At 45.7% G+C, this 24594-nt stretch overlaps 1 protein-coding gene across 3 annotated transcripts in view; it reads right to left on the bottom strand.

Annotated features, from left to right (window-relative positions):
* Positions 1 to 2366: 2366 nt before the first annotated feature.
* The window catches only part of Zbtb8a (zinc finger and BTB domain containing 8A), a 34873-nt gene continuing 12645 nt past the window's right edge, over positions 2367 to 24594 (bottom strand). Inside the window, exons 1-5 of one of the 3 annotated variants that reach the window (XM_042271933.2) lie at positions 23969 to 24087; positions 22907 to 22998; positions 10334 to 11154; positions 9061 to 9230; positions 2552 to 3029 (exon numbers count right to left, since the gene is read on the bottom strand). In XM_042271933.2, the coding sequence (XP_042127867.2) occupies positions 2697 to 3029; positions 9061 to 9230; positions 10334 to 11153 (1323 nt within the window). In that variant the 5' untranslated portion in view covers position 11154; positions 22907 to 22998; positions 23969 to 24087 and the 3' untranslated portion in view covers positions 2552 to 2696. Of the gene's footprint in view, positions 3030 to 9060; positions 9231 to 10333; positions 11203 to 22906; positions 22999 to 23968; positions 24088 to 24594 lie in introns of those variants that run through there. The other 2 variants (XM_042271932.2, XM_076565134.1) reach the window with 2 other exon arrangements.

The raw sequence follows: 24594 nt of genomic DNA on the forward strand, positions 1-24594 counted from the left end.
TTACCCTTCCTCCTGCGGTGATCCTACCTCTCCGAGAGAGACTTACTTCCTGTGTGTCTGTCTTTAATATAGTCTTTCTGTTCTGCCTTCTCATTGGTTGTAAACCCAAACACGTGACTGCCTCATTACTGCTTGTATGTACAGCCCTCCAGGTCTTAAAGGCGTGTGTCTCCAACGCTGGCTGTATCCCTGAACACACAGAGATCTACCTAGCTCTGTCAACCAAGCACTGGGATTAAAGGTGTGTGCCACCACCACCACCACCACCACCACCACCACCACCGCCACGCTCTTGCTATGGCTCTAATAGCTCTGACCCCCGGGCAACTTTATTTATTAACATACAATGAAAATCACATTTCAGTACAAATAAAATACCACCATAGGAGACGACTGTGAGGAGGCCTTGTTTCTGAAAAGGCAGTTTCAAGTGCTGATGGCATTGGTAGCCACTGCTGGTGTTCATGAGAAGGAGCACTGTAAAACAGCATTCGGACCACATGCAAGCACCTCCCCCACAGATAGAGCTCCGTCGGCCCGTTTCCATTGGAGCCTAACAACTACACACCAGGTTAAACTGTAATCTCATTGATTGAGAAACTGAAAAAGCACGTCATAAAGAATACAGCATGACATAAAATTTAGAAATTATTCCTTTTGTCTGTTTTAGACAGGGTCTTACTGTATAGCCTTAGCTAGTGTAGAACTCAATATGTAGACCAGGCTGGCCTCAAACTCATAGAGATCTGCCTACCTCTGCCTCCAGAGTTCTGGGATTAAAAGCTTGTGCCACCTTGCCAGGCTGCTCCAGTTTATTTTGTTAAAGAGAAGAACAGAATTGTATTTACAGATCTTCACAAACTCCCTTGACTTTTAGCAACATGTGCTTCCTGGTTTTGTTTTATTATTTATGTGTGTGGTGCATGTGGTGTGGAGGTGTGTGGAGGCAAGGGCAGGATGTCCACAGTCTTCCTTAGCCATCCTCTGCCATGTTGCCTTGAGCCTCGGGCTCAGTGAACCGGAAACCCAGCATTTTCGCATGGCTGACTAGCCCATAAGCTCTCAGCACCACCTGTATTCACCCACACTCATGCTTGGCTTTTGCACATGGGTTCTAGGAATTCAAAGTCAGGCTCTTGTGCTTGCATGGCAAGTACTCTTACTGAGCCATAGTTTGTGTGTGTACTTGCGTTTACAAATGCATACAAATGCATATATGCACACGCATGTGGAAGCCAGAGGTCAATGCCAGATGTCCCCTCTACCATTCTCTACCTTGGTTCCTGAGACAGGGCTTCTTCACTGAGCCCGGATCTCACTTCTAGGATCTCTTCATTCCCATGTGCCCAACGAACACGGGTTACATATGGCACTAGCCATGTATGGATTTTTACATGGGTTCTGAGGACCAAATTCATGTTCTTATGCCTGCATGGCAAGCGTGTTCCTGTTGAACCAGCCCTCCATCCTCTCTACTTAATCCACCCCCAACAATATTAGCTCATAAGAGTCATTCTTTTGGCAAGATTTATTTTTATATGCATGGATTTTTTGCATTTATATACACACCACATACTGCAGTGCCTAGGAACACCAGATGAAAAGTTGGGGGCCTCTGAACTGGGGTTACGAGTCCAGGTCCTCTGAAAGACACCCAGTGCTCTCCAGCCACTCAAGAGTAATATTAATTTAATGACAAAAAAAATCAGCTATGAACTATTTCAGGCATTTTACATTAGCTTTCAATCATAATCTTGAACCATTTAAGATAATAGAATTGTGTCATAAATTATTTCAGACTTGAAAAAATTTAGGGTTTTTCTGTGTAGCCCTGGCTGTCCTAGAACTCTCTGTAGACCAGGAAAAAGAATTTCTTTTTAACTTTAATTTTATGTTTTGCCTGTATGTACACCACTTGAATGCCTGGTGCCCATGAAGGTCAGAAGTAGGTGTTAGATTCCCTGGAATGGAGTTACAGATGGTTGTGAGCTACCATGTAGGTGCTGAAATTGAACATGCGTCCTCTGAAGAGCAGAGTTCTTAACTGCTGAGCCATCTCTCCAAGACCCTAGACTTGAAATTTTTAATAGATTTGCTGGGTCCCGCAGTTAAATACACCTGAATTCAGTCTTATCTGGTTCCCTATGAGATTCAGTATTATAACCTATGTGCCTTTAAAATATGCTAACATTTTGTAGGCGGGTTTATTGGTGAGTGACGGTAAGGAGTCCTGCCACCAAGCCTGATGACCTGAATTCCATCTCACATGGTAAGAAAGAACCAACTCCCACGAATTTTCTTCTGGCTTCCACACATGCTCTGGCACATGCACGCCTCCTCCCCCAAACAAAATGAATAAATAAAAATTAATAAAAAAGATTGTCTTTATTTTGTGATAGATTTATTTAAAATATTTTACTCAAAAAAGTTTGCTAAATAGATTTGTTTCCCAATATTTAAAGAAAATGGCATCTGTGTAATAAGAGAAAGGGTAACTGATCATCCATCATGCCAATGCAAGCAAGGTCTTCCCAATGCAGCAACATATTTCAGGGCAACACAGTTCAGAATGGATACAGTGGCCTGTTCAGAAAGCATGCAAGTTACATCAGGTCACGTCTAAGCCAGCAGGAGAAATCCATTAACCGGGCTCTGCCCATGGAGAGACACAGGATGTCCATGTAAATGGCAGTGAGCTACCTAATGTTGGGTTTGATCTCCTTTTCTTCCTCTTCCTCGCTATCTTCAACTTGTTTTATGACCAGATCGGAAGACCCATCCTCCACAATCTCCACATAGGATCTATTTTCCTCTTCACTCAGATGCCACCGGGAATCCTTGTCTCCATCAGCGGGGGACATGGAATGTTGCTCAGCTTCCAGATCAACAGGGAGGCTGTCGATGCCCACTTCAGCAAGGCACTCGTTACACAGTCTGTAGCGCCTAGTACCTTCCTGGACCACCTGTCCTGTGAGGTCAGTCACATGGCGTTTGCATTTCCGGCAGATTAGTTTGCATGCCTGGTGGATCTGTGTAGAGATTTAAGAAGTGATTAAAATGAATTTTCACAAGTGGGTCAATTTGCTAATTTAGGGACCAGTTCATACACTTGCGATGTTCAAAACCATGCATTAAATTCAAGTTAACTCTAATTATCAAAAAAGATCCCGTGTTAGTGACAAATGTACACCATGGATATATCACATACCAGCTTCCTCCAAATAACGGCTGTAATGGTTTCCTTGTTACTATTGAATATTTAATAATTCCACACATCCATTAACCTAAGAGTATTCTGACATACAAGGTAAGGAGGGGGTTCCTTCCCAGTGTAAACATTGCAAACACTATGTGCAAACACCGTTCTAAGGACTTTCAAGAACTTTTGTTGTTGTTTGTTTTGCTTTTTGTTTTTCAAGATGGAGTTTCTCTGTGTAGCCCTGGCTGTCCTGGAACTCATTCTGTAGCCCAGACTGGCCTCGAACTCAGAGATCCTCCTGCCTCTGCTTCCCAAGTGCTGGGATTAAAGGCACGTGTCACCACTGCCCAGCTAAAGAAGTGTTGTTGTTGTTATTATTGTGTGTATAAAGAGGGGGCACTTGCATGCCAGGGTGAACATATGGAAATCAGAGAACAATTCTGCCAAGCCAGCTCTCTCCTTTGTCCTCAGCGTGGGATCTGGAGATTGAACTCAGGTGACCAGGGTTTGTGAAGCAAGCGCCTCTAACTGCTGAGCCATCTCACTGGCCCTGTACTAAGGACTCTTTATAGTTTAACTTAGAGATCAAACAAACAAAAAACCCAAAATCTACGTGATGTACTTTTTTTTAACTAGAGGAAGAAAAATATAATCCGGAATATAAGTTTATAAGTGTTTTTTGCAAAGATCCCTGGCTATTTTTGTTAATAAAAGATTGTCTGTCTAGAAGTGGACTGCACTGGGGTTAGAAGGCTCAGTCCTAATCCTGGTTCTGCAGCATCTCTGTCTTTATTAACCAAGGATCTCAGAGCAAATGTAAACATGAGAAACCAGTTTTCAAGCTGTCAGTCAAAATACTAAACAGAGAAGGGTGTTATCCACAGAGGGGACCTGATAACCTGCATGGAGACAGGTTTAAATGACCAACACCATAGGTCAGTCACATCAGACAGTGGTTATCCCTGCCTGCTTCTTTATCATTGATGGGGATGCTACTCACAGGACTGAAAGTGAGGACCAAATGAATTAATGGTCATGAGATGCTTTGGTTAAAAAGTTAGATAGGCAGAGGAAGGTGGATCTCTGTGAGTTCGAGACCAGCCTGGCTCACTGTGGCGGCACTCCTGCTGAGCGGCACCTGGCCTGGCTCCAGAGAGTGGCATCTAGCCCTAATTCATCTTTTGTTTAGCAGACACCTTTTGTTTCCCTTGTTGCCTTCTGTGTGAATCCTGTGTGAATCTTTACCAAGGATACAAAGGCTTATGCAAAACCTGAAAACCCAGGTACCTGACAAATCAAGGAATTTGTGGTTAGCATTGTCTTGTTGGGAGCTCCTTTCAGGTTGTTTTGAGCATGTGGAAATTAACTGGCTAAACTGTATTGGAGAGAAATAAAATTGCCCTAGGTGAAGGGACAGTGCTTCAGTCCTTCAAGGCTGGACCCCCCTGCAGCCATGAAAGGCTAAATTCATTATTAAGATGCCTCAGAGTCTTCTTTCCAGGGATCCACAAACCCGTGTTGTGACAATCAGTTACAGCCTACAGAACAAGATCCAGGATAGTCAGGTATACACAGAGAAAACCTGTCTAAAAAAAACAAAACAAAACAAAACCCCAAAAAGTTAGATGGGGCCTGAAGAGGTGGCTAAGTGGTTAAAAACACCGGCTGCTCTTCCTGAGGACCTGGGTTCAATTCTCAGCATCCACATGCTGACTCACAACCATTTAAAAGTTCAGTTTCAGGGCTCAGCAGTTAAAAGCACTGGCTTTTCTTCCAGAGGACCAGAGTTCAATTCCCAGCACCCACATGGCAGCTCATAACTGTCTGTAAATCCAGTTTCAGGAGATCTGACATCCACGTTGGGCAACTTTACAATTGTCTGTATCTCCAACTCTAGAGAATCTGACTCCCTCTTCTGGTCTCCATGGGCACTGCACTCAGGTGTACACAGACACAGACATAAATAAATAAATAAATAAAACTTTATTTATTATGTATACAGTATTCTGCCTGCATGTTTGTCTGTATGCCAGAAGAGGGCGCCAGATCTCATTATAGATGGCTGTGTGGTGCTCAGAATTGAACTCAGGACCTCTGGAAAAGCAGCCAGTGCTCTTAACCCCTGAGCCATCTCTCCAGCCCCCTAAAAATAAGTTTTAGAGAATATGTGCACCTGGCCTTTATGTGGGTGGTTTGATTGGCATGGAGAGCACTTTCCCTACTGAGTTATCTTGCCACTCCCACATTCACTCTTTCTCTGGAAACAATGCCATTAACTAAATGGTTTCAGGGGAAATGGACAGCTGTATGATGCCTGATGAGATCCCCATAGATTCTTCCCCAGCGAAGGCCGCACCCGGGAGTATGCAGAGGTGAGAGAGAGCACACTACCAGCTCCCAGCAAAGTGATCAATGTGTGGTCACGACGACCAGTCCTCCAGTCCTCCAGTCAGTAAGTGTGTCCTAGTGTGACACGTGAAATACACAACACCGGCCTTGATATGTTCTGGCCCAAAGTATTTTTTCTGAATCCATTAAGGATTTAGATGAAACTTCAGCACATGGAAATTCAGGGTGGGTAAAGGAACAAGCTAAATAACACTATGTAGAAGCAAGGAAATTCAGAGGCAGGATATTTTTTAAAGTAAATGGCTTAGTGTCTTCAACAATCCAGTGTTATGAGACAGGAAGGTGTGTGTGGGGGGGAATTATGCTAGATTAAAAATACACTAATGGGGTTTAGCAATGAGATAGACTTGACTCTGGCTCAGACAGAACAGCTATAAGAAGTATTTGGCGGGGACTATGGGGAAATCAGAACTGAACTGAGCACTGGATAAAGTTTTACTGCAGTGGAAAGGTAGGTATTCACTAAGGGACACGGGACACAACCTCGTGTAAAAGAAATGCATAGAAGAAAATTTGGGAGCATATATAATAAATAGAAATAAACTGACTAGAGGCATGCCCCTCTGTGCCCATCCTAAAAGGCTGCTATTGTTGTTGGTGTCTGCATGACATATGTGTGACCATGCATGTGCATGAGTGCCATGGGAGGCACGTGGAGATCAGAGGAGAATTTTTGGCAGCTGGTACATTCAGGAATTGGAGAGGGAGAAAGAGATTTGTTTTTATTTATGTGCATGTGTGTATGTTTGTATGAGCATATGCCACATGTGTGGGTATCAAGGAAGGCCAGAAGAAGGTATTGGATCTCTTGAGATGGAATTATAGATGGCTGTGGGCTGCCCAATCCTCTGTAAGAGTACTATGTACTTTGGTTTTTCCTTTGGGTTTTTCAAGACAGGGTTTCTCTGTGTAGCCCTGGCTGTCCTGGAACTTGCTCTGTAGACCAGGCTGGCCTCGAACTCAGAGATCCACCTGCCTCTGCTGGGACTAAAAGCATACACTACCACGCCTAGCTAGTAGCATGTACTCTTAACCACTGAGCCACCTCCTTTCAGTATTTAGTGTGTGAAGTGTGTAGAGGTCAAAAGACACCTCTGGTGTGAGCATCTGCCTCTAACACAGGTTCCAGGGTCTGAAATCATACGCTCCCACAGCAATCACTTTTACCAGCTCAGTCATTGCCCTGGTTTTTTTTTTTTTTTTTTTTTAAGATAGGATCTTACACTGTAGCTCAGGCTGGCCTGGAATTTACTCTGTAGGCCAGGATGGTCTCCAACTCATGGTGATCCTCACGCCTTAGCCTCATGAGCACTTAGAGGCATGAGCTACACCCAACCCATCGTTATTCGTTGTTAAACCTCGAGGCACTGAGCACTGACCAGCACTTTCCTGAGAGTCCCTGACTGGGATTTCCTCCTTCCTTCCCTCAGGGAGATGAGGGAGAAGCTGATCCAGACTAGAAAGAAGGTGCAGTGGAGACAGGTCAGACTCAGCCCCCGACAGAGTCCAGCAGCTCTTAGTTATCATAGCGATGCTGAGGATCTAGGTAAACGGTGATCCTGGCCTAACACTTAGGTTAATCTTTGTCTCCCAGCACAGAAGTCTATCAAACCAGATGAGATTTGACATGAACTAAAACAGAAATACAAAAAGATTTAGCACCAAAAGAATATATCTCCTGGGCTGGAGAGATGGCTCAGAGGTTAAGAGCACTCACTGCTCTTCCAGAGGTCCTGAGTTCAATTCCCAGCAACCACATGGTGGCTCACAACCATCTGTAATGAGATCTGGTGCCCTCTTCTGGCCTGCAGTCATACATGCTGTATACATAATGAATAAATAAATAAATCTTTAAAAAAAAAAAAAAGAATATATCTCCTACTTTAAGGTCTCAAAGGAGAATAAAATATCTATCTATCTATCTATCTATCTATCTGCAGGGTGTGATGGTGCACACCTTTAATCCTGGAGGCAGAGACAGGCAGACCTCGGTGAGTTCAAGACCAGTGAATGTATTTACACTTTATTTAGTGTGACACCTTACATGTGTCACAGTGCACATGTGAGGTCAGAGGACGACACTCAAGAATTGATTCTCTCTTTCCACTGTGAGTCCCGGGCACTGAAGTCAGTTGTCAGGTGTGGTGGAAGTGTCTTACCCACGGGACCACGGGATACAATCAATTCTTACATAACTTTATATAAATCTGTGCAGTTATTTACAAAACAAATAGTATTTCTGGAACAATTATGTTTTTGAATCTTATTATTATTTGTGTGTGTGTGTGTGTGTGTGTGTGTGTGTGTGTGTGTGTGTGTGTGCGCGCGCGCGCCATGGTGCATGTGTGAAGGCCAGAGGATGACTGTGGAGGTCCTCTGGGTTCTGGGAATGAAGCTCGGGTCACGAGGCCCAGATCACCTGGCAGCAGGTGCTGTGCTTTTCTCTGCTGAGCCATCTCACTGGGCCAGGATTCTTAATAAGCTGGAGTTGTGGGGAGAGGTTTTCTCCATGAATGTAGACCTGTGGCTGTGTAGTATATGTATGTGTACCTGTTTACGTGTTACACACATGTGGAGGTTGATGTTCACTGTCTTCCTTCCTGCTCTCCATCTTATTTTTTAAAAGATTTATTAATTTACTTGTATGTATGAGTGTTTTGCTTGCATGCATGTATGTGCAGCACGTGTGCATGATACCCATGGAGTACGAAAAGGGCGTCAGATCCCCTATAATTGGAGTCACAGATGATTGTGAATTGCCATGTGGGTGCTGGGAACCAACCCCAAGACCTCTGGAAGCTGGAAGAGCAGCCAGTGCTCCTAACCTTTGAGTCATCTCCCCACTTCCTCCTCCGCCTATTTTTTTAAGAGGCTTTAACTTAAACTGGAGCTCACTGCTTTAGCCAGACTAGCTGCTCCCCCAATGCTAGAATCACACGTGCACACCTGCCTGGGGTTACTTTTATGTGGTGCTGGGGATCCACCCAAGCCATCATTTTTGTGTAGCAAATGAGTGAGTCACCTCCCCGTGCCCAAATCAGATGATTTAAGTAGATAAATGCAAGGCTGAGATGTAACTCAGTGGTAGAGAGCTTGCTTAGCATGCGCGATGCAGTGTTCAATCCCCCAGTACCAGAAGGGAGGGGGGGGGAGAGAGAGAGAGAGAGAGAGAGAGAGAGAGAGAGAGAGAGAGAGAGAGAGAGAAAGAGAGAGAAGGAGAAATGGAAGGGAGGGAGAGGGAGGGAGAGAGGGAGAAATGGAAAGGAGGGAGAGGGAGGGAGAGAGGGAGAGAAAGAAGAAAAGAGGGGGGGAGAGAGAGAGAGAGAGAGAGAGAGAGGAGAAATGGAAGGGAGGGAGAGAGGGAGGGAAAGAGAGGGGGAGAGAGAGAGAAGAAAAGCAGATAAATGCACATATTTTACAAGAAGCAAAATGATGAAAACTCGTATACATACTGTTCGGAAGTGGCTACTCAGATGGTCTAGCCTGCTGAACCGTTTCCCACAAGCTTGGCATGGGTAGGGCCTTTCTCCCGTGTGGCAGCGCAGGTGGCGTTTGAGGTCTGCTTTCCGTTTCACAACATGTGTGCAGTATGGGCACCTGAATCGCAGCCTGGGCAGATCATCTGTCAAGAGACAGTTGGGTTAAATCACTGCAGAGATCATAGTAACGTTTCTATTAGTGTAAAGAACCCAAAGGAGTCGGTGAGTCCAGTCTTGTGAAGGTACAGAAGGACAGACAACTTGAATTAACCACACTGTCAAGTAACCCTGGGCACAGAATATAACTTGAGTACAAAGACCAGGTAAATTTAAACTACCACCCTTATCATTTTATTTCACATTAGATTTTAAATGTCAAAATCTAGTACCAGGCTGTAAAACTACACACACAAGCCAAAAATAAGGCAATTAATTTTTAAAATTAATTTTAGCAATTAATTTTATTTATTTACTTATTTGTTTGGTTTGGTTTGGTTTTTCAAGACATAGTAGCCCTGGATGTCCTAGAACCTGATCTGTAGATTAAGCTGATTAGCCTCAAACTCACAGAGATCTGTCTGCCTCTGCCTCCCGAGTGCTGGGACTAAAGGCGTGCGCCACCACCGCCCGGCTTATTTATACTTTTTATACCCCTGCCTTCTTTTCATATACTTGTTAATGCTTTTTGGCTGTGAGGCTGGGGACAGAATCCAGGGCTAGTCACGCAAAAGTGTGAGAGTATGTTTCTTTTTCTTCTTTTCCTCTGTGTGTGTGTGTGTGTGTGTGTGTGTGTGTGTGTGTGTGTATGTACACGTGTGTGTATACTCTGGGTACTCTATTCTCTTGACTTTCATTGAATGTACTCAGTATTATATTTTGAATTAAGCATTTTAAATTCATGTCCTATGAAATAAATTTGAGTAAAAAGCATGACTTAAAAACTCAGGTGCTCTTAGCACCTGCTGCTTTTCCAGTGGACCTGGTTGTGGTTCCCAGCACCATGCAGGTGGCCCCCAACAATCTGTAATTCCAGTCCAGGGCATCTAATGAGATCTAATGTGCTTCTCTGGCCTTGTGGGCATCACCCATACACGTGTGCTCAAACACACACACACACACACACACACACACACACACACACACACAAATAAATGTAAAAAGAAAAAAAATCACTTGGTTCAACTGCCATGGCACCTAAAATGAAGGGCGTTTGGGTGTGGTGAGGGACTTAGGCTCGTCAGGGTACCTGGAAAGCTCCTGCACGTGACATCAGAGCCTTGGCCGTACTGGCAGCCAGCAGGAGCAGAGTCTATTTCAGCATCAGTCTGGGCTTGCTCTTCGGACTGGGCAGCGTGGTTGGAGGAATCGGACGGCCGCGCTTCTCCCTGACCAGACTTGAGATGAACAGCCTGAGGAGGCTGCGACAGTCTCAAATGCTTGGTCTTTTTAATGGCGTCCTTCCTTTGCTCACTGGTCAGTGGTGGTTGAGTATTCCTTTGGGGAGCCGCAGGATAACTGTACTTGTTCCACAACTTTCCACTTACTACACTCGGTCCTTGGTCTGGGCTCAGGTGAGCACGGGGAGACGCGCTTTCCTCCTGCCAGCCGCTGCCATAAAAAGGGGGACGTTCTACACCGTTAGAGCTGGTGTCCTTATCTGAGAGGCTGAAGTAGCGATCCTTCTCCTTCTCACTAATGTCCAGGGAAGATTTAATGAAAGTCTTACACACGCTAATGACATCAGTCATCTGAAGGAAGCTGGCGGCGGACATCACCTCTATCACATTCTGTCCGGTAAGAGAGAGTTTGCCGGAGTAGACGAAGTCCAGGATGACGGTGAAGGTGTCCGGGGAAAAGGCCTGAAATGTGGCTGTGGCCGGCTGACTTGTCTCCTTTGAGCTCTGAGAAAGCAGCATCTTAAAGTAGCCGCTGCTAGCAAACAGGACGTTGCGATGTGCTTTGAAGACCTTCCCTTCGACCAGAATGCTGCAGTCACAGAACACGTCCTGCCTGCGCTGCTCATTCAGTTGCTGCAGGAGGTGAGACTGATGGGAGGAGATCTCCATCCTGCAGGGGAAGGGCACGTGGTCACCAGGGAGGAACTAAGAAACAAGCCTAGGAAGAGTGGAAATAGAACCAGACGCTCATTTCCCATCTAAGCCCCTCTTCTTCTTTTTTTAAAGTTTTTCCGAGACAGGGTTTCTCTACGTAGTTTTGGTGCCTGTCCTGGATCTTAATCTGTAGACCAGGCTGACCTCGATCTCATAGAGATTCGCCTGCCTCTGCCTCCCGAGTGCTGGGATCAAAGGCGTGCGCCACTGCCCGGCATTAAGCCTCTCTTCTTAGGAACACTGTCCCCAAGACACACGACAGCGGGTTCTATGGGATCTGTGCCTGCTGGTCCCTGTAGTCAGATGTTTCCCCAGTCCCGCCTGGCCCTTCGATGGGGATGAATCTCTCCATCAGTGTTGTGCAGCCACTTGATCCCAAGTGAACTCACAGAGGCTTATTTTATTTACAAACTGTATGGCCTCTGGGTCAGGCTTCGTGCTAGCTAGCTCTTATATCTTAAATTAACCCATTTCGACTAATCTATGCATTGCCACGTGGCTTCATGGCTTGCTGGTACTTTCACGTCTTGCTTCTGGCGGCGGCTCCCAGAGTCTCCTGTCTCTCCTTTCCTCTTCCTCTCTCTCCAGTTGGAATGCACTGCCTAACCCGACTACAGGTCCCTGCTACTAAGAAGGCTGAGGCAGGAGGATCACAAGGTCTAGGCCTGCTTGAGCTACAGAGAGGGCTCAGGGTCAGCCTGGAAAACTTGCAAGCCTCTGTCTCAAAATAAAAAGTGAAGAAAAGGCTAGGGGTGTATTCACATGGCAAAGTACCTTCCTAGGGGATGGGGAAAGGGCCCATGTTGATCTCTAGCATGGAAAAACACAAAAACAAACAACAAACAAACAAAGAACTGGCAGGAGAGAATTCCAGGCTACCCTGGGCTACACAGCAAGACCATGTCTCCAAAAGACAAATACAAGAAAATACCAGAGCCATGAACTAGAATTTTCTACTTTACAACTTTAGAAATACACAATAACAACTGTTCCCTCCAGAAAATGCTGTGTACTTTACTATCAGTGATGAAACAATAAAGTTATGGAAAAATCAGTGTGAAGACAAAGGACCAGAGGTTTGACTTGAAACAGGATAGAAGGTGGAGAGTCCAGGCTTGCCCTTGAAGAGTGCCTGTCAATGCTTATTAACATCCCCATAGCAGTTTCTATTAACAGGGACTTTGTTTTCCATTTGGGAAGGCAAGGGTTTGTAAGTCTCCATCAGTCCGTCACTGAGGGAAGCCAGGGCAGAGGCTATGAAGGAACACTTCCCAATAGTGTGCTTCCCACGGCTTGTTCAGTGACCTTCCTCATACAACCTAGGCCCACCTGCCCAGAATGGCGCTGCCCACAGCCAGCTTGTTCCTCCAAATCAATCATTAATCAAGAAAGCATCCCGAGGGTCCCTCTTCCTGGGTAACTCTAGTCTGTGTCAAGTTGACAGCCTAGACAGTGGCTATAAGACTTGTTTTCCATGCAGAGGATGTGAGGGTGACGCTGGAACTCACAGACGGGAGTTTTAATATTGTAGATTCCAAGCTTGCCCTATGTAAGGGCTCACAGAGGTAACTGCAGCACAGAGTTCCATCCAAACAGCTGTCACACATCTGTACACCGCAGCAGTAAAGGAACTATTTCAGTGTGACAGGAGGGCATCTGTTCTCTGGAAGAGGGAAGATCCCAGGAACAGGTTATATTTCTAGCATCATCTCCTTTATTTCTGATTCAGCCACAGTAGTCACTACATGTTGACTGGAAACTACTTGTCAAAGTTCAGCGCTCGAACATGAAAAGCAGGCTGTGGAAGCGTGACTGGCGCACAAAGACCACAGAAGCAAACGGATGAAAACAACCGTGTAGCTGACATGTTACTGTTGCAATGGACCTGACAGTGTCATCACGACGGACGACACTCAGCCTCCCACGTGCAGGGATTCCAGGCGTGCACTACCATGCGCTGCCTATGAGAGCAGCTCATTCCTACTGTGGTTTGTAGCGTCCTCCTCCCTGGCCTCTAAGCTCTACCCTGTCACCTCTCTTCACCTTGCCCTACCCACTCAGGCTTGGCCAGGGCCTATTTAAAAACAAAAAAATGGGGCTGGAGAGATGGCTCAGAGGTTAAGAGCACTGACTGTTGTTCCAGAGGCCCTGAGTTCAATTCCCAGCAACCACATGGTGGCTCACAAACATCTGTAATGAGATCTGGTGCCCCCTTCTGGCCTGCTGTATACCTGATAAGTAAATACATCATAAATAAATAAAATAAAAATAAAAACAAAAACGGGCCGGGCAGTGGAACATGCCTTTAATCCCAGCACTTGAGAGGCAGAGACAGGAGGATCTCCAGGAGTTCAAGGCCAGCCTGGGCTACAGAGTGAGTTCCAGGAAAGGCGCAAAGCTACACAGAGAAACCCTGTCTCAAAAAAAGCATATAAAATGAGACAGTTTAGGGTGAGTGGTAAAGGGGGCTATAACCATAAATAAATGATTTTATAACAGTTGACTGAAATAATTTCTTGTCATATCTGGCAATGAAAATAAGGGGGGTGGTGGAAAAATACTGAATAAAGGTTACAAGAAAGGGAAGGGAGGGGAAGGAATGATGTTTGGTCTAGGAGTTTTGTACTCTTCAGCTTCTACTTTGTTTTTGTTTGTTTGTTTTCAAGACAGGGTTTCCCTCTGTAGCTTTGGGAGCCACTCACTCTGTAGACCAGGCTGGCCTCGAACTCACAGAGATCCACCTGGGACTAAAGGCGTGCACCACCACCGCCTGGCTTGCCTGCATTTCTATGTGTGCCTGTTGAGGCCATAGAGGGAGTTGGATCCCCTGGGGCTGGATGTACACATAGTTGTAAGATCCCATGGGAGCGATGGAAATTGAACCTGGGTTCTCAACAATCGGAGCAAGAGCCTTTAATCTCTGAGCCATCTCTGTAGCCACTTTTAAAAAGTTAATATTGGGCCAGTGTGATGACTCGAAGTTAGTTAGGTGCACTTGATGCTCTTGCAGAGGAGCTAGGTTCAGTACCCCACATCCACATAGAGTATCACAACTGTATGTAGCTCCAGTTCCAGAAAATCTGCTGCCTTCTTCTGGCCTCCTCAGGTACCGCAATCAAACATAAAATTAAAATGAACATTTTTAGGTTAATTTTTCCATAAGGGTAAGTTTGGTTTGCTTAAGTTTCAGTAAAAATTGTTTTCCAGGCAGTTTGTAAAAGTTGAAGGTGAGTATCTGTGTTGGTAAGGGTTGCCACTGGTCACTATGTGCAAGTAATTTAAACAGGCTCTAACGAGGGGCAATTGGGGATCAGGAAGATGCTGAACATTAAAAGTAAAGTTGGCTGCTGGTGGTTCCACACACCTTTAACTCCAGTACTTAGAAGGCAGAGGCATGCGAATCTTTGTGAGTTCAAGGTCAGCTTGGTCTACAGTTTGAATCCCAGGACTCCCAGCACTACACAGAGAAACCCTGTCTTGAAAAACCAAAAGAAAAGAAAAGCCTGACACTAAATGGAATAATGGGGTACACATACTCTCTATGTCTCTGGAGTAAATCATCTGTCTGGAACATACAGAATCGCTTCTGGGTTTTTTTGTATAGGATTCTTAGTATATCATCTCAGTTGAGACCCCAGGAAATAAACCTTCCACAATAGAATTTGGGGGTTCATTGGCCAACTGTTTGAGCTGGAATAAACTCACGGCTTCAATGCCAATGAAAAGGTGAAGTATGGAGCCGAGTGTCACTGCTGAGCTTATTAGCTGCATCTGTATATACACTGAAGGTCTCCCTGCAGGAGCCATGATGATGCAGACCAAGGGGATTCTGGGAGGCTAGCTGCTCTACTGCCCGGGAGCGCCTAAGAGGGGAAAGAACAGGCTCCAGGCCTTAGACTCTCAGGGAGGCAGAGAACTAACGATCATCCTAAGAGAACCTCCTCATACAGCCAGAGGTGGAGACAGCGAGAGCCAGACACCGAGGACACCTGGATTGCAAAGTTACCATGGAAAAGTTATTTTACCTTGACCAAATTTCTTCTGTAATAAGCATCAATTAATTATGAAGAAGGACCTTGACGCTTGGAATGAGAACTTTGGGACAGATTCAGGCCATCTGAGAACCTCGTACCTCTAAAGTCCCTTGAGTTCCCCACACATCCAGAAAGCAGGTCTTTCCTCATTGAGATTGTTACCTTTCTCCCTTCCACCCATGGTCCAGAGAGCGCAGGTTGGCCTCAAACTTAGGCTCCTTCTGCCTTGGCCTCTGGAGTGCTAGACTATAGGAGCTGTCATGATTTCTAGTTCTTCTCTTTTTCTGAGATATAGAGGCATAGCGATTTGAATAACAATGTCCCCCATAGGCCCATATATTGGAATGTTTAGTCATAAGGGAGTGGCACTATTTGAAAAGAATTAGAAGGATTGGGAGGTATGGCCTTGTTGGAGGAAGTGTGTCACTGGGGGTGGGCTCTAAGGTTTCAAAAGCCCACACCAGGCCAAGTGTTGTCTGTCTGTCTGTCTGTCTCTGCCTGTGAATCAGGATATGGCTCTCAACTATTGCCCCAGCACATGAGTGTTACCATGCTCCCCACCAAGATGATAAGGTACTAAACCGCTGAAACTGTAAGAAATTAAATGCTTTCTCTATAGAAGTTGTCTTAGTCAGAGTGTCTCTTCCCAGCAATGGAGAACAGTGACTAAGACAGAAATTGGTACCAGGAGTGGGGTATTGCTGTGACAGCCTGACTGTGCTACTTGTTGGCAGAATGTGGACTGTGGGATTTTGGGTTAGGAAAGCAGGTGACTGCTTTAAGGAGGGCTTGATGGGCCACACCAGTAGGAGCATGGAAGACAGTGGTGCTGAGAGCAATATAAATTATAACGGCTAGCTCAAGAAGTTTCAGAGGGGGAAGAGTATTAGCAAGTGGCCTAGAGCCCATTCTTGTGATATTTTGGCAAAGAATGTGACTACTTCTTGCCCTTGTCCTAAAAATGTGCCTGAGCTAAATTGGAGAGATTTGGATTATGGCAGAGATTTCAAGATAGCCTAGTACTGACTTTGTTGTGTGGTTATTAGTATCACTCTTATTTAGATTTATAATGAAAATGAGGAAGCTAGATCACAAAAATGTACAGTTTGGGGAGAAAAAGAGTTCCAGGAAGTGTCATGACTCGGTCCAGTGCTCAAAGAAATAAAAAGTTTAAAGAAAAGTCTGATGCTGCCAGGTGGTGGTGGCGCATGCCTTTAATCTCAGCACCCAGGAGACAGAGGCAGGTGGATCTCTGTGAGTTCAAGGCCAGCCTGGTCTACAGAGCAAGTTCCAGGACAGCCAGGGCTGCACAGAGAAACCCTGTCTCAAAAAACCAAAAGAAAAGCCGGATGCTAAATGGAATAATGGGATTGTTGACTTCAGGGCAAGACCCCGCCTGGCTAAGGTTCCAAAGAATTAAAGGAAAGCCTAAGCAGTGAAGGCAGTCATCAGAAACAGAAAGGTGGTGAAAACGGATTTGAACAAAGGAGCCAGGCTCCAGCCCCAGCAAGCAGCAGAACTTGGCAGTGTTGGCCACGTAGTTCTGGCTTTCGAGTCAAGGTTAGAAGAAAGGGCCTGTGGAATCTCCCTCTATGACTAAGGAAAGCCACCGAGGCCAGCATGTATCAGGGGTGTCTCTGCATGAAGAACCAGAAAGGCCACTGTATGAAACTGTGAAGGTAAAGCCTGGATTGCCTTGGAGACCCCAAGATGTTGGAGATGCCAGAGTCATGGGATTCCTGCCAAGAGAAATTGCAGATGGGGTGTGGAACCAGCCCAAGTGAGAGAAGTGTGTCACAGTCAACAAAGCTGAAAAGAACTGGAGATCTGAGATCTTTAACCTCAGACATGGAGATGCAAAATTTGGAGTTTGCCCTGCTAGGTTTCAGACTGGCTCTGGTCCAGCATTTCCTCACTATGCTCCCTTTCCTCCCTTTGGAATGGTAATGCATATTCTGTGCTGTTGTGTGCTGGAAGTATGTGATCTGCTTTTGTGTTTACCCTGGGTTACAGTTAAGAGATTGCCTTGAGTCTCAGTAGCGACTTTGGAATTTGAAACAGTATTGAGACTGAAAGACTACAGTCCTTCTGGAGTTGGACTGAATGCATTTTGCTCTACGTTATGACTACAGGCCTGTGTGGCAGGGGTGGAGTGTGGTGACTTGGATAAGAATGCTCGGATAGACTAAGACAAGGGGTGGGCTGCCATTCCTAACCCACCTTTCTAAACAGCTCTGTGGTTCCTGACCTGGACTGCTCCCCTGCAAGGGGATGCCTAGCTAGCTTCCACAGGCCTTTCTCACCACTCCAGGGATACTGGACCACAATCACAGCCACAGAACATCATACAAGGGGCTAAATTCTAAACCAGTACAGAAGGAAACAAAGAGAGCATCAGATTTTACTAAATGACCTGGCCACAAGCCTAGGAATAGATTTGGTAATGACTTCTAAGGAATATACTGTTTAAATAGCTGGATTCAGTCAGGCATTGATGGAGCACGCCTTTAATCCCAGGACTCAGGAGGTAGAGCCAGGTGGATCTCTGTAAGTTCGAGGCCAGCCTGGGCTACAGAGCGAGTTGCAAGACAGTCAGGGCTACACAGAGAAACCCTGTCTCAAAAAACAAACCAACAACAACAACAAAAGAGGCTAAAGTCATTGTCTCGGATGCAGTTACCACATTCTGGATTTACAGTTTCAGCAGGAGCACATGCGAGTGACTCTAAAATGTATTTCACCCCTTGACTACAATCTGGGACTCGGGATATTATTTCCAAATACGTTAAAATGCCAGAACTTCTGACAGAGTGTGGAAGAAACCCCAATGAGACAGATGCCATTATGATCCCATCTGAGAGAGAATATCCTGAAAAACTGGGTGCTAGCCAATAGGATGTCGTGTGCATTAAAAAGCACTGTAGATAGATAGATAGATAGATAGATAGATAGATAGATAGATAGATAGATAGATAGATAGACAGAGAACTGAGCAATATATAACCCCATCTTTTTTCCAAAACTGTGACACTCAGGTCTTGAAATCAAGGGCAATGGGGGTGGGGGCTATATAACTCAGTGGTAGAGTCCTTGCCTACCACACACAAGGCTCTGTGGTCGGTCTCCAACACTGAATACGAAAAGGAAGGAAGGGAGGGATGGAAGGAAGGAAAGCCCATCACAGCATCATGAGCCTGTAATTCCAGCACTGGGGAGGAAGAGACAGGGATTCCTGGGGTTTGTTGGGTTCAAGCTCTAAGGTCAGTAAGACTCTATCTCAAAAATAAGATGGGGACCAACTTAGTGGTACATGCCTGTAATCCCAGCACTTGGGAGGAAGAGGCAGGCAAAGCTTTGTAAGTTCAAGGCCAGCCCAATCCACATAAAGTGTTCCAGGCCAGCCAAGACTACATAGCAAGACCCTGTCTCAAAATAATAACAACAACAATAATAGTATGGAAAGTGATTGAGGAAAACATTTGATATCAACCCCTGGCCCCTATACCACATGCACACACATGTATATACACTCATACATGCATGTACACATACATATACACAGGAGAGGAGAGGAGAAGCAGTAGGGCTGAAGCTGTATAGCTCAGTGGTACATGTTGTGGAATACTCCTTTACACTGTGTAAGATATGTCACTGTGACTGGTTTAATAAAGAGCTAAACGGCCAATAGCTAGGCCGGATTTTGGGGGCAGAGAGAATGCTGGGAAGAAGAAGGGCACAGAAGCCAGACAGACACAGAATGAGTTGGACACACAAAATGGGACAGAAGTAAAAGAATGTAGATTAATAAAAATATGGGTTAATTTAAGTTAGAAGAGCTAGTTAAGAACAAGCCTAACAGGAAAGGCACCAAAGCTACACAGAGAAACTCTATCTTGAAAAAAATAAAACACAAAAAAAAGAACAAGCATAAGCTATCAGCTCTGCCTTCATAATTAATAAAAAGTCTCTGTGTGGTTATTTGGGAGCTGACAGGCCAGACAGAAAATATCCGCCTACAGGTACATATCACCATGGGAGAGTTCTCTGGTTCAGTCTCCAGCACCAATAAAATAAGAGCAAAAACACAAAGCAAATATAAAAGCAGCAGTGGAGTTTGCATTCACTTTTACATGCAATCTACATAACTTTTGCTCTGTCTCTACAGACATCTTAGCTTTCAAGCTCACACCTGGGAAATGCTGCCTAGTTCCTTTAAATTGGACTGTGACTAAGAGGAATTTTCAGCACCCTTCTGGGGAAGGAGCACCTTTTTTGTATATTGTAAGCGAGCCTGGGAAACTCAGTGAGAGAATGCCTCAAAAAGAAAGTAAGAAAGTGGCTGGGGTGTAGCTTAGTGGCAGATCAATTTTCTGTTATGCATGAGGGCTTTCACCCAATCATCAGAAGACTGACGCAGCTGTCTAAAGAGCCCGTTCTATGGTTTAGAGTGGGGTGTAAGCGCAGCTCTGCAGATGGATGCAGGGTGAAGGTCCTAGGTTACCAGCTGCATTGTTAGATGAGGGGTTGGCTGGGTGGTTGTGTAACATGCCTTTAATCCCAGCAATCAAGAAGCAGAGGCAAGTGGATCTCTGAGTTTAAGGCCAGCCTGGTCTACAAAGTGAGTTCCAGGACAGTCAAGGCTATACACAGAAACTCTGTCTTAAAAAGCAAAGAAAAAAAAAAGTGGAGTCCCAGGGTACTAAATTATTCCCTGTGCTGTCTGCTTCAATTCCACTGTTAGGTTTCAAATGTTTATCTCTGGCCTAAATTCCTAAGCATAGATCTGAACACTCTTCCCACACAACCCCCCAAGACAGGGTCTCCCTGTGTGGCCCTGGATCACATGGATCCACCTGCCTGTGCCTCTGAGTGCTGGGATTGAAGGCGTGCGTACCATCGAGCCTGGCGTAGGGAGCGTTTCTGTGGTGGGCAACAGTTAATGCAGAGACTCCTAACTAGTCAAAGTGATTAGAATAAGAAATAGTGAGTGCTCAGCCCAAAACGGCACATCTCACCAACCCGACCCCCGAGGTTCAGTGGAAAAGGAGAGAAGAGTGCAGGGAAAGGCTGTCTCTGGCCGTGAAATGGCTGATGGACTCCTGAACTCACGGCAGCTGTGGTAGCCCGAACAAGAAAAGCACAGAATCGGGCTGGTTAAAACTCAAGCATGGAGCCGGGCGGTGGTGGCGCACGCCTTTAATCCCAGCACTCGGGAGGCAGAGCCAGGCAGATCTCTGTGTGTTCGAGGCTAGCCTGGTCTACAGAGTGAGATCCAGGAGAGGCACAAAGCTACACAGAGAAACCCTGTCTCAAAAAAACAAAACAAAAACCTCAAGTGTGGATGAGCCCCAATCTTTACTGAGAATCCATTGACAGTTGTTGGCTCCTGGGGCAGGGAAAGCCATCTTTCTTTGAGATTGTGACCACAGGTAGGTTGTCTATTATCCAGTGAATGACCACACACTCATGTGACTCAGTGGGTTATGAAGAAGTGGGGGCGGGGGGATGGAGAAGGAGGCCATGAAGTTGGGAGGGGACAGGCTGGGGAAGTGTGTGGTGGAAGGGGAAGCTGGAGGTGGGGAACGGGCAGTGATAGGACCAAAATACATTGTATACATGCATGAAATTCTCAAAGAATGAATGAGAAAACGTTATGTTAAAATTTTGACAGTATGTTGGAGGCTTGGCCACAGAAGTATGAGGACCTATTTTCTAACCCCCAGAACCTACATAAATCTCACCTGTAATCCTGATGAGAACAAGAGATAAAAATTGGTCAAGCGGTTTAGGGATAGGAGAAGTGTACAATGTTCTTGGTTGTGTCGTGACCAGAGGTCACTGGGGACAGGCTTCTCCCTTATGAGCCTTGGGCCCCTTGGTAATGTGTCAAAGGCTAACATCAGTTTGTCCCTTCTTAGGATTTAAAAAGCTGTATGAAAAAATGAAGCTATCAGGGTTTTGAGACCCATTAAGGGAAAACTCTTTGCTTCTAGTCGAAAGAATGAGATAGGAGTGGCTTTGGTGGGAATATGGCGTTCTACACACTCTAAAGACTGGAATACCATTGCTATGGTCTGCCCCCGGAGGGTTAATCCAGCTGCACTATTCATTACCTGGCTAGGAGAGATCATTCCTCAGGAAAGCAGATTCACCAGAAGACATGCAAAGCAGATGGGAGGGATGATTATCCCTTAATGAGATCATGGGCTTACCCCTCCCAGAAGCCACTCTCTGATGGAGTGGATTGAGGAGCGTCCACCACACAGCACTGTCAAGCCTGCCTGTATAGCTCCTGTCTGTCTGTCTGTCTGTCTGTCTGTCTGTCTATCCATCTATCCATCTATCCATCTATCTACCTACCTACCTTTTCCTTTTGAATACTGGCCCAAAACCTAAGCACCTTTCTCCACCACTCTGGGATTTCTCATTTCTTTCTCTGAAGCACTCGCTTCTCTTCCACGATGTAGCTGCTTGTTGACGTGCATTCCTGTGAACATGCCAGCTTTCTTGGACCTTAACTCAAAAAGGCCTATCAGTCTTTCTCTCCTTCGCCTCTCCATTTTCCTCCTCCTGACGGCTGCCAGGATTGACAGCTTGCCTGCTCTATTGTTTTTCTTTCCAGTTTTAATAAAATGGCCCTCAAGTTTCCTTCTGAACCCATTTTAAAACCATTCTATTAAGGAGACTAAGGATGCAAAGGGGATCCCAACTTCCCCAGGGACAATCTGGGTGCTGCCTTGGTGAGATAGGAAACAAGGACAGGAGACACCCCAGAAACTTGAGGGCCCGCTAGCCTGGCATACAGAAGCAGCAAACAAGAGACCCTGACTCAAACAAGGGGGCAGTTCAGGACCAACACCCACGTTGTCCTCTGACCACCACATGCCCACGCTCATTCACAAACGTGCAGAAATGTACACAAGACGAAAATCAGCAGTACTCGAACAGAGACAACTGACCAAGATCAGAAAGCTGAGTGCTTCATACAGGGAGTTTGAACACAGTAAATGTATTCTACAACATATAAAGTGCATAGCTGGAAAATTGTGCTTTTTATATATGTTTTGGGTTTTGGAGACTGGGTTTCTCTGTGTAGCCCTGGCTGTCCTGGCACTTACTCTGTAGACCAGGCTGGCCTCTAACTCAGAGGTCTGCCTGCCTCCACCTCCTGAGTGTTGAGGCTAAGGCATGCACTGCCGCCGCCACCGCTACCGCCGCCACCTCCACCACCGCCGCCACCTCCACCACCGCCGCCACCTCCACCACCACCATCACCCCTACCACCTGGCTATATATGTTTTTAAATGAGGTATAATATCAATTAAAACTCTGGAGGCTGGAGAGATGGCTCAGAGGTTAAGAGCACTGACTGCTTTTCCAGAGGACCTGAGTTCAATTCCTAGTACCCACATGGTGGCTCACAACCATCCGTAACTTTAGTTCCAAGGGATTCAAGGTCCTCTTCTGGCCTCTACATGCATGCAGTACATGGACATGCATGCAGGCAAAACACCTATACACCAAAAATAATAGAAACTGTATTTTGTTAAATATAGAATTAATATTTACATGAATGAGGTAAAAGAATTAAGCTTTTCACTTGTGGCTAGGGTGGAGCTCAGTGGCAGAACACCCACGGCCAACCTTCAGCACCAAAAAATGGTTTCCTCATACCTGGAAATGTACAGGTGCTAGTCTTGAAACCGGAAGACTGTTGAAGGGCAAAGAGGAAACACTCCAAGTCAAAGAGTTCACGAAAGTTGTGTCTGTGGAGAGAAAGGATGGATACTCAGAATGAACTTTTGTAATAAGAGAAGTATCTGGTAGGATACTGAATTATTTATATATTAGGCACCAGTGTTCAGCATGTAAAAATAGGTCATTGGGCACAGAGCATTAGTTTTAAAAAATAGCTTTGGCCAGTGGGGATGGTGGTGCATGCCTTTGATCCCAGCATTTGGAGGCAGAGGCAGGAAAATCTCCTTGAGTTCAAGGCCAGCCTGGACTACAGATTGAGTTCCAGGACAGCCAGGGCTACACAGAGAAACCCTGTCTTAAAAAACAAATCAAGGGCTGGAGAGATGGCTCAGAGGTTAAGAGCACTGGTTGCTCTTCCAGAGGTCCTGAGTTCAATTCCTAGCAACCACATGGTGGTTCACAACCATCTATAATGAGATCTGGTGCCCTCTTCTTGTGTGCTGGCAGAACACTGTATAAAAATAAATAAAATCGAATTCTAAAACAACAACAACAACAACAACAAAAGATAGCTTTGATGTTTTGGATCCCTTTCTAAATGAACTAACATTTGCAGGATGTAGTAGAACACTCCTGAATCCCAGCACTTGGGGTGTGGTAACAGGAGGATCAGGGGTTCAAGGCTAGCCTTGGCTATTTGGTGAGTCCAAGGACAGTCTGCCTGAAAGAAATAATAAACTGGCTACAAAAGAAGTTTAGGAAACATTGGCAACTAAAGTAGCAGGTTAGAAATTGTGACTAAAACTCAGAAGTTGGAGGAACAACTGGTTTTACTGCTTGTTTGTTGAGTTATTATGAAGCCCAGATGTGCTTCAAATTTCTGATCCTCCTGCCTCAGCCTCACAGTATTAGAATCACAGGCACATGCAATCATGCACAGGAAAACCAGGAGTCTGAGGGGGGAAAGATTCTTGCCATAGCGAAAGCTCATCTGTTCCCCAATCCTAAGGAGCTAGGGGACCCAGGTGGAGTGCTTACTCTGACAGCTTTCCGGCTCACCACGGCGACTTAGGGGCACAATCTTGGTCTATGCTGTGGCCAGCAAAAGTGAATTCCGGCCGGGTGGTTGTAGGGAGCCGCTATTCAAAGATGGCGCTGGCTTCCTGGTAGCCTAGCTGTAAACAACTCCATATTTGGCTATGATGCACGAGTATGGTAATTGGCCTCATGTCCTCAGCCTATCCCGTGGCTCCCCGTGCTAGCATTCTGGCGGGACCCAATCCCAGTACGGCACGTTTGCCTGATTCCCTATATAAGCAGCTGCAGTTTAGTCCTCGGGCCCCCTCACCTCCCGCTCTCCCTTAATCAAGAAGCGCTCCAATAAAGTGTGATCTGAGAAGAATCCTCGCGTGGTGGTCGTTCTTCCTCGCTGGTCGAGGAGCGCGCCACAACTGGTGCCGCAACCCGGGAAAGGTAACTTCAGACACCAACTGGTGCCGAAACCCGGGAAGGAAACTTCGGACACCAGGTGAGGGGTCGAAGAGGATTCAGAACTCAACACACGGAGCGGTGACGTCGGTAAGTTCGCCAGGTATGCTGATTGCCGGGATTAATCCGTTTGTGTTTGCTTTCGTGGTCCTTCTTATGATTATTAGAGAGGGACG

Source organism: Peromyscus maniculatus, chromosome 2 (genome assembly GCF_049852395.1).
Source record: "Peromyscus maniculatus bairdii isolate BWxNUB_F1_BW_parent chromosome 2, HU_Pman_BW_mat_3.1, whole genome shotgun sequence".
Taxonomy (NCBI): Eukaryota; Metazoa; Chordata; class Mammalia; order Rodentia; family Cricetidae; genus Peromyscus; species Peromyscus maniculatus.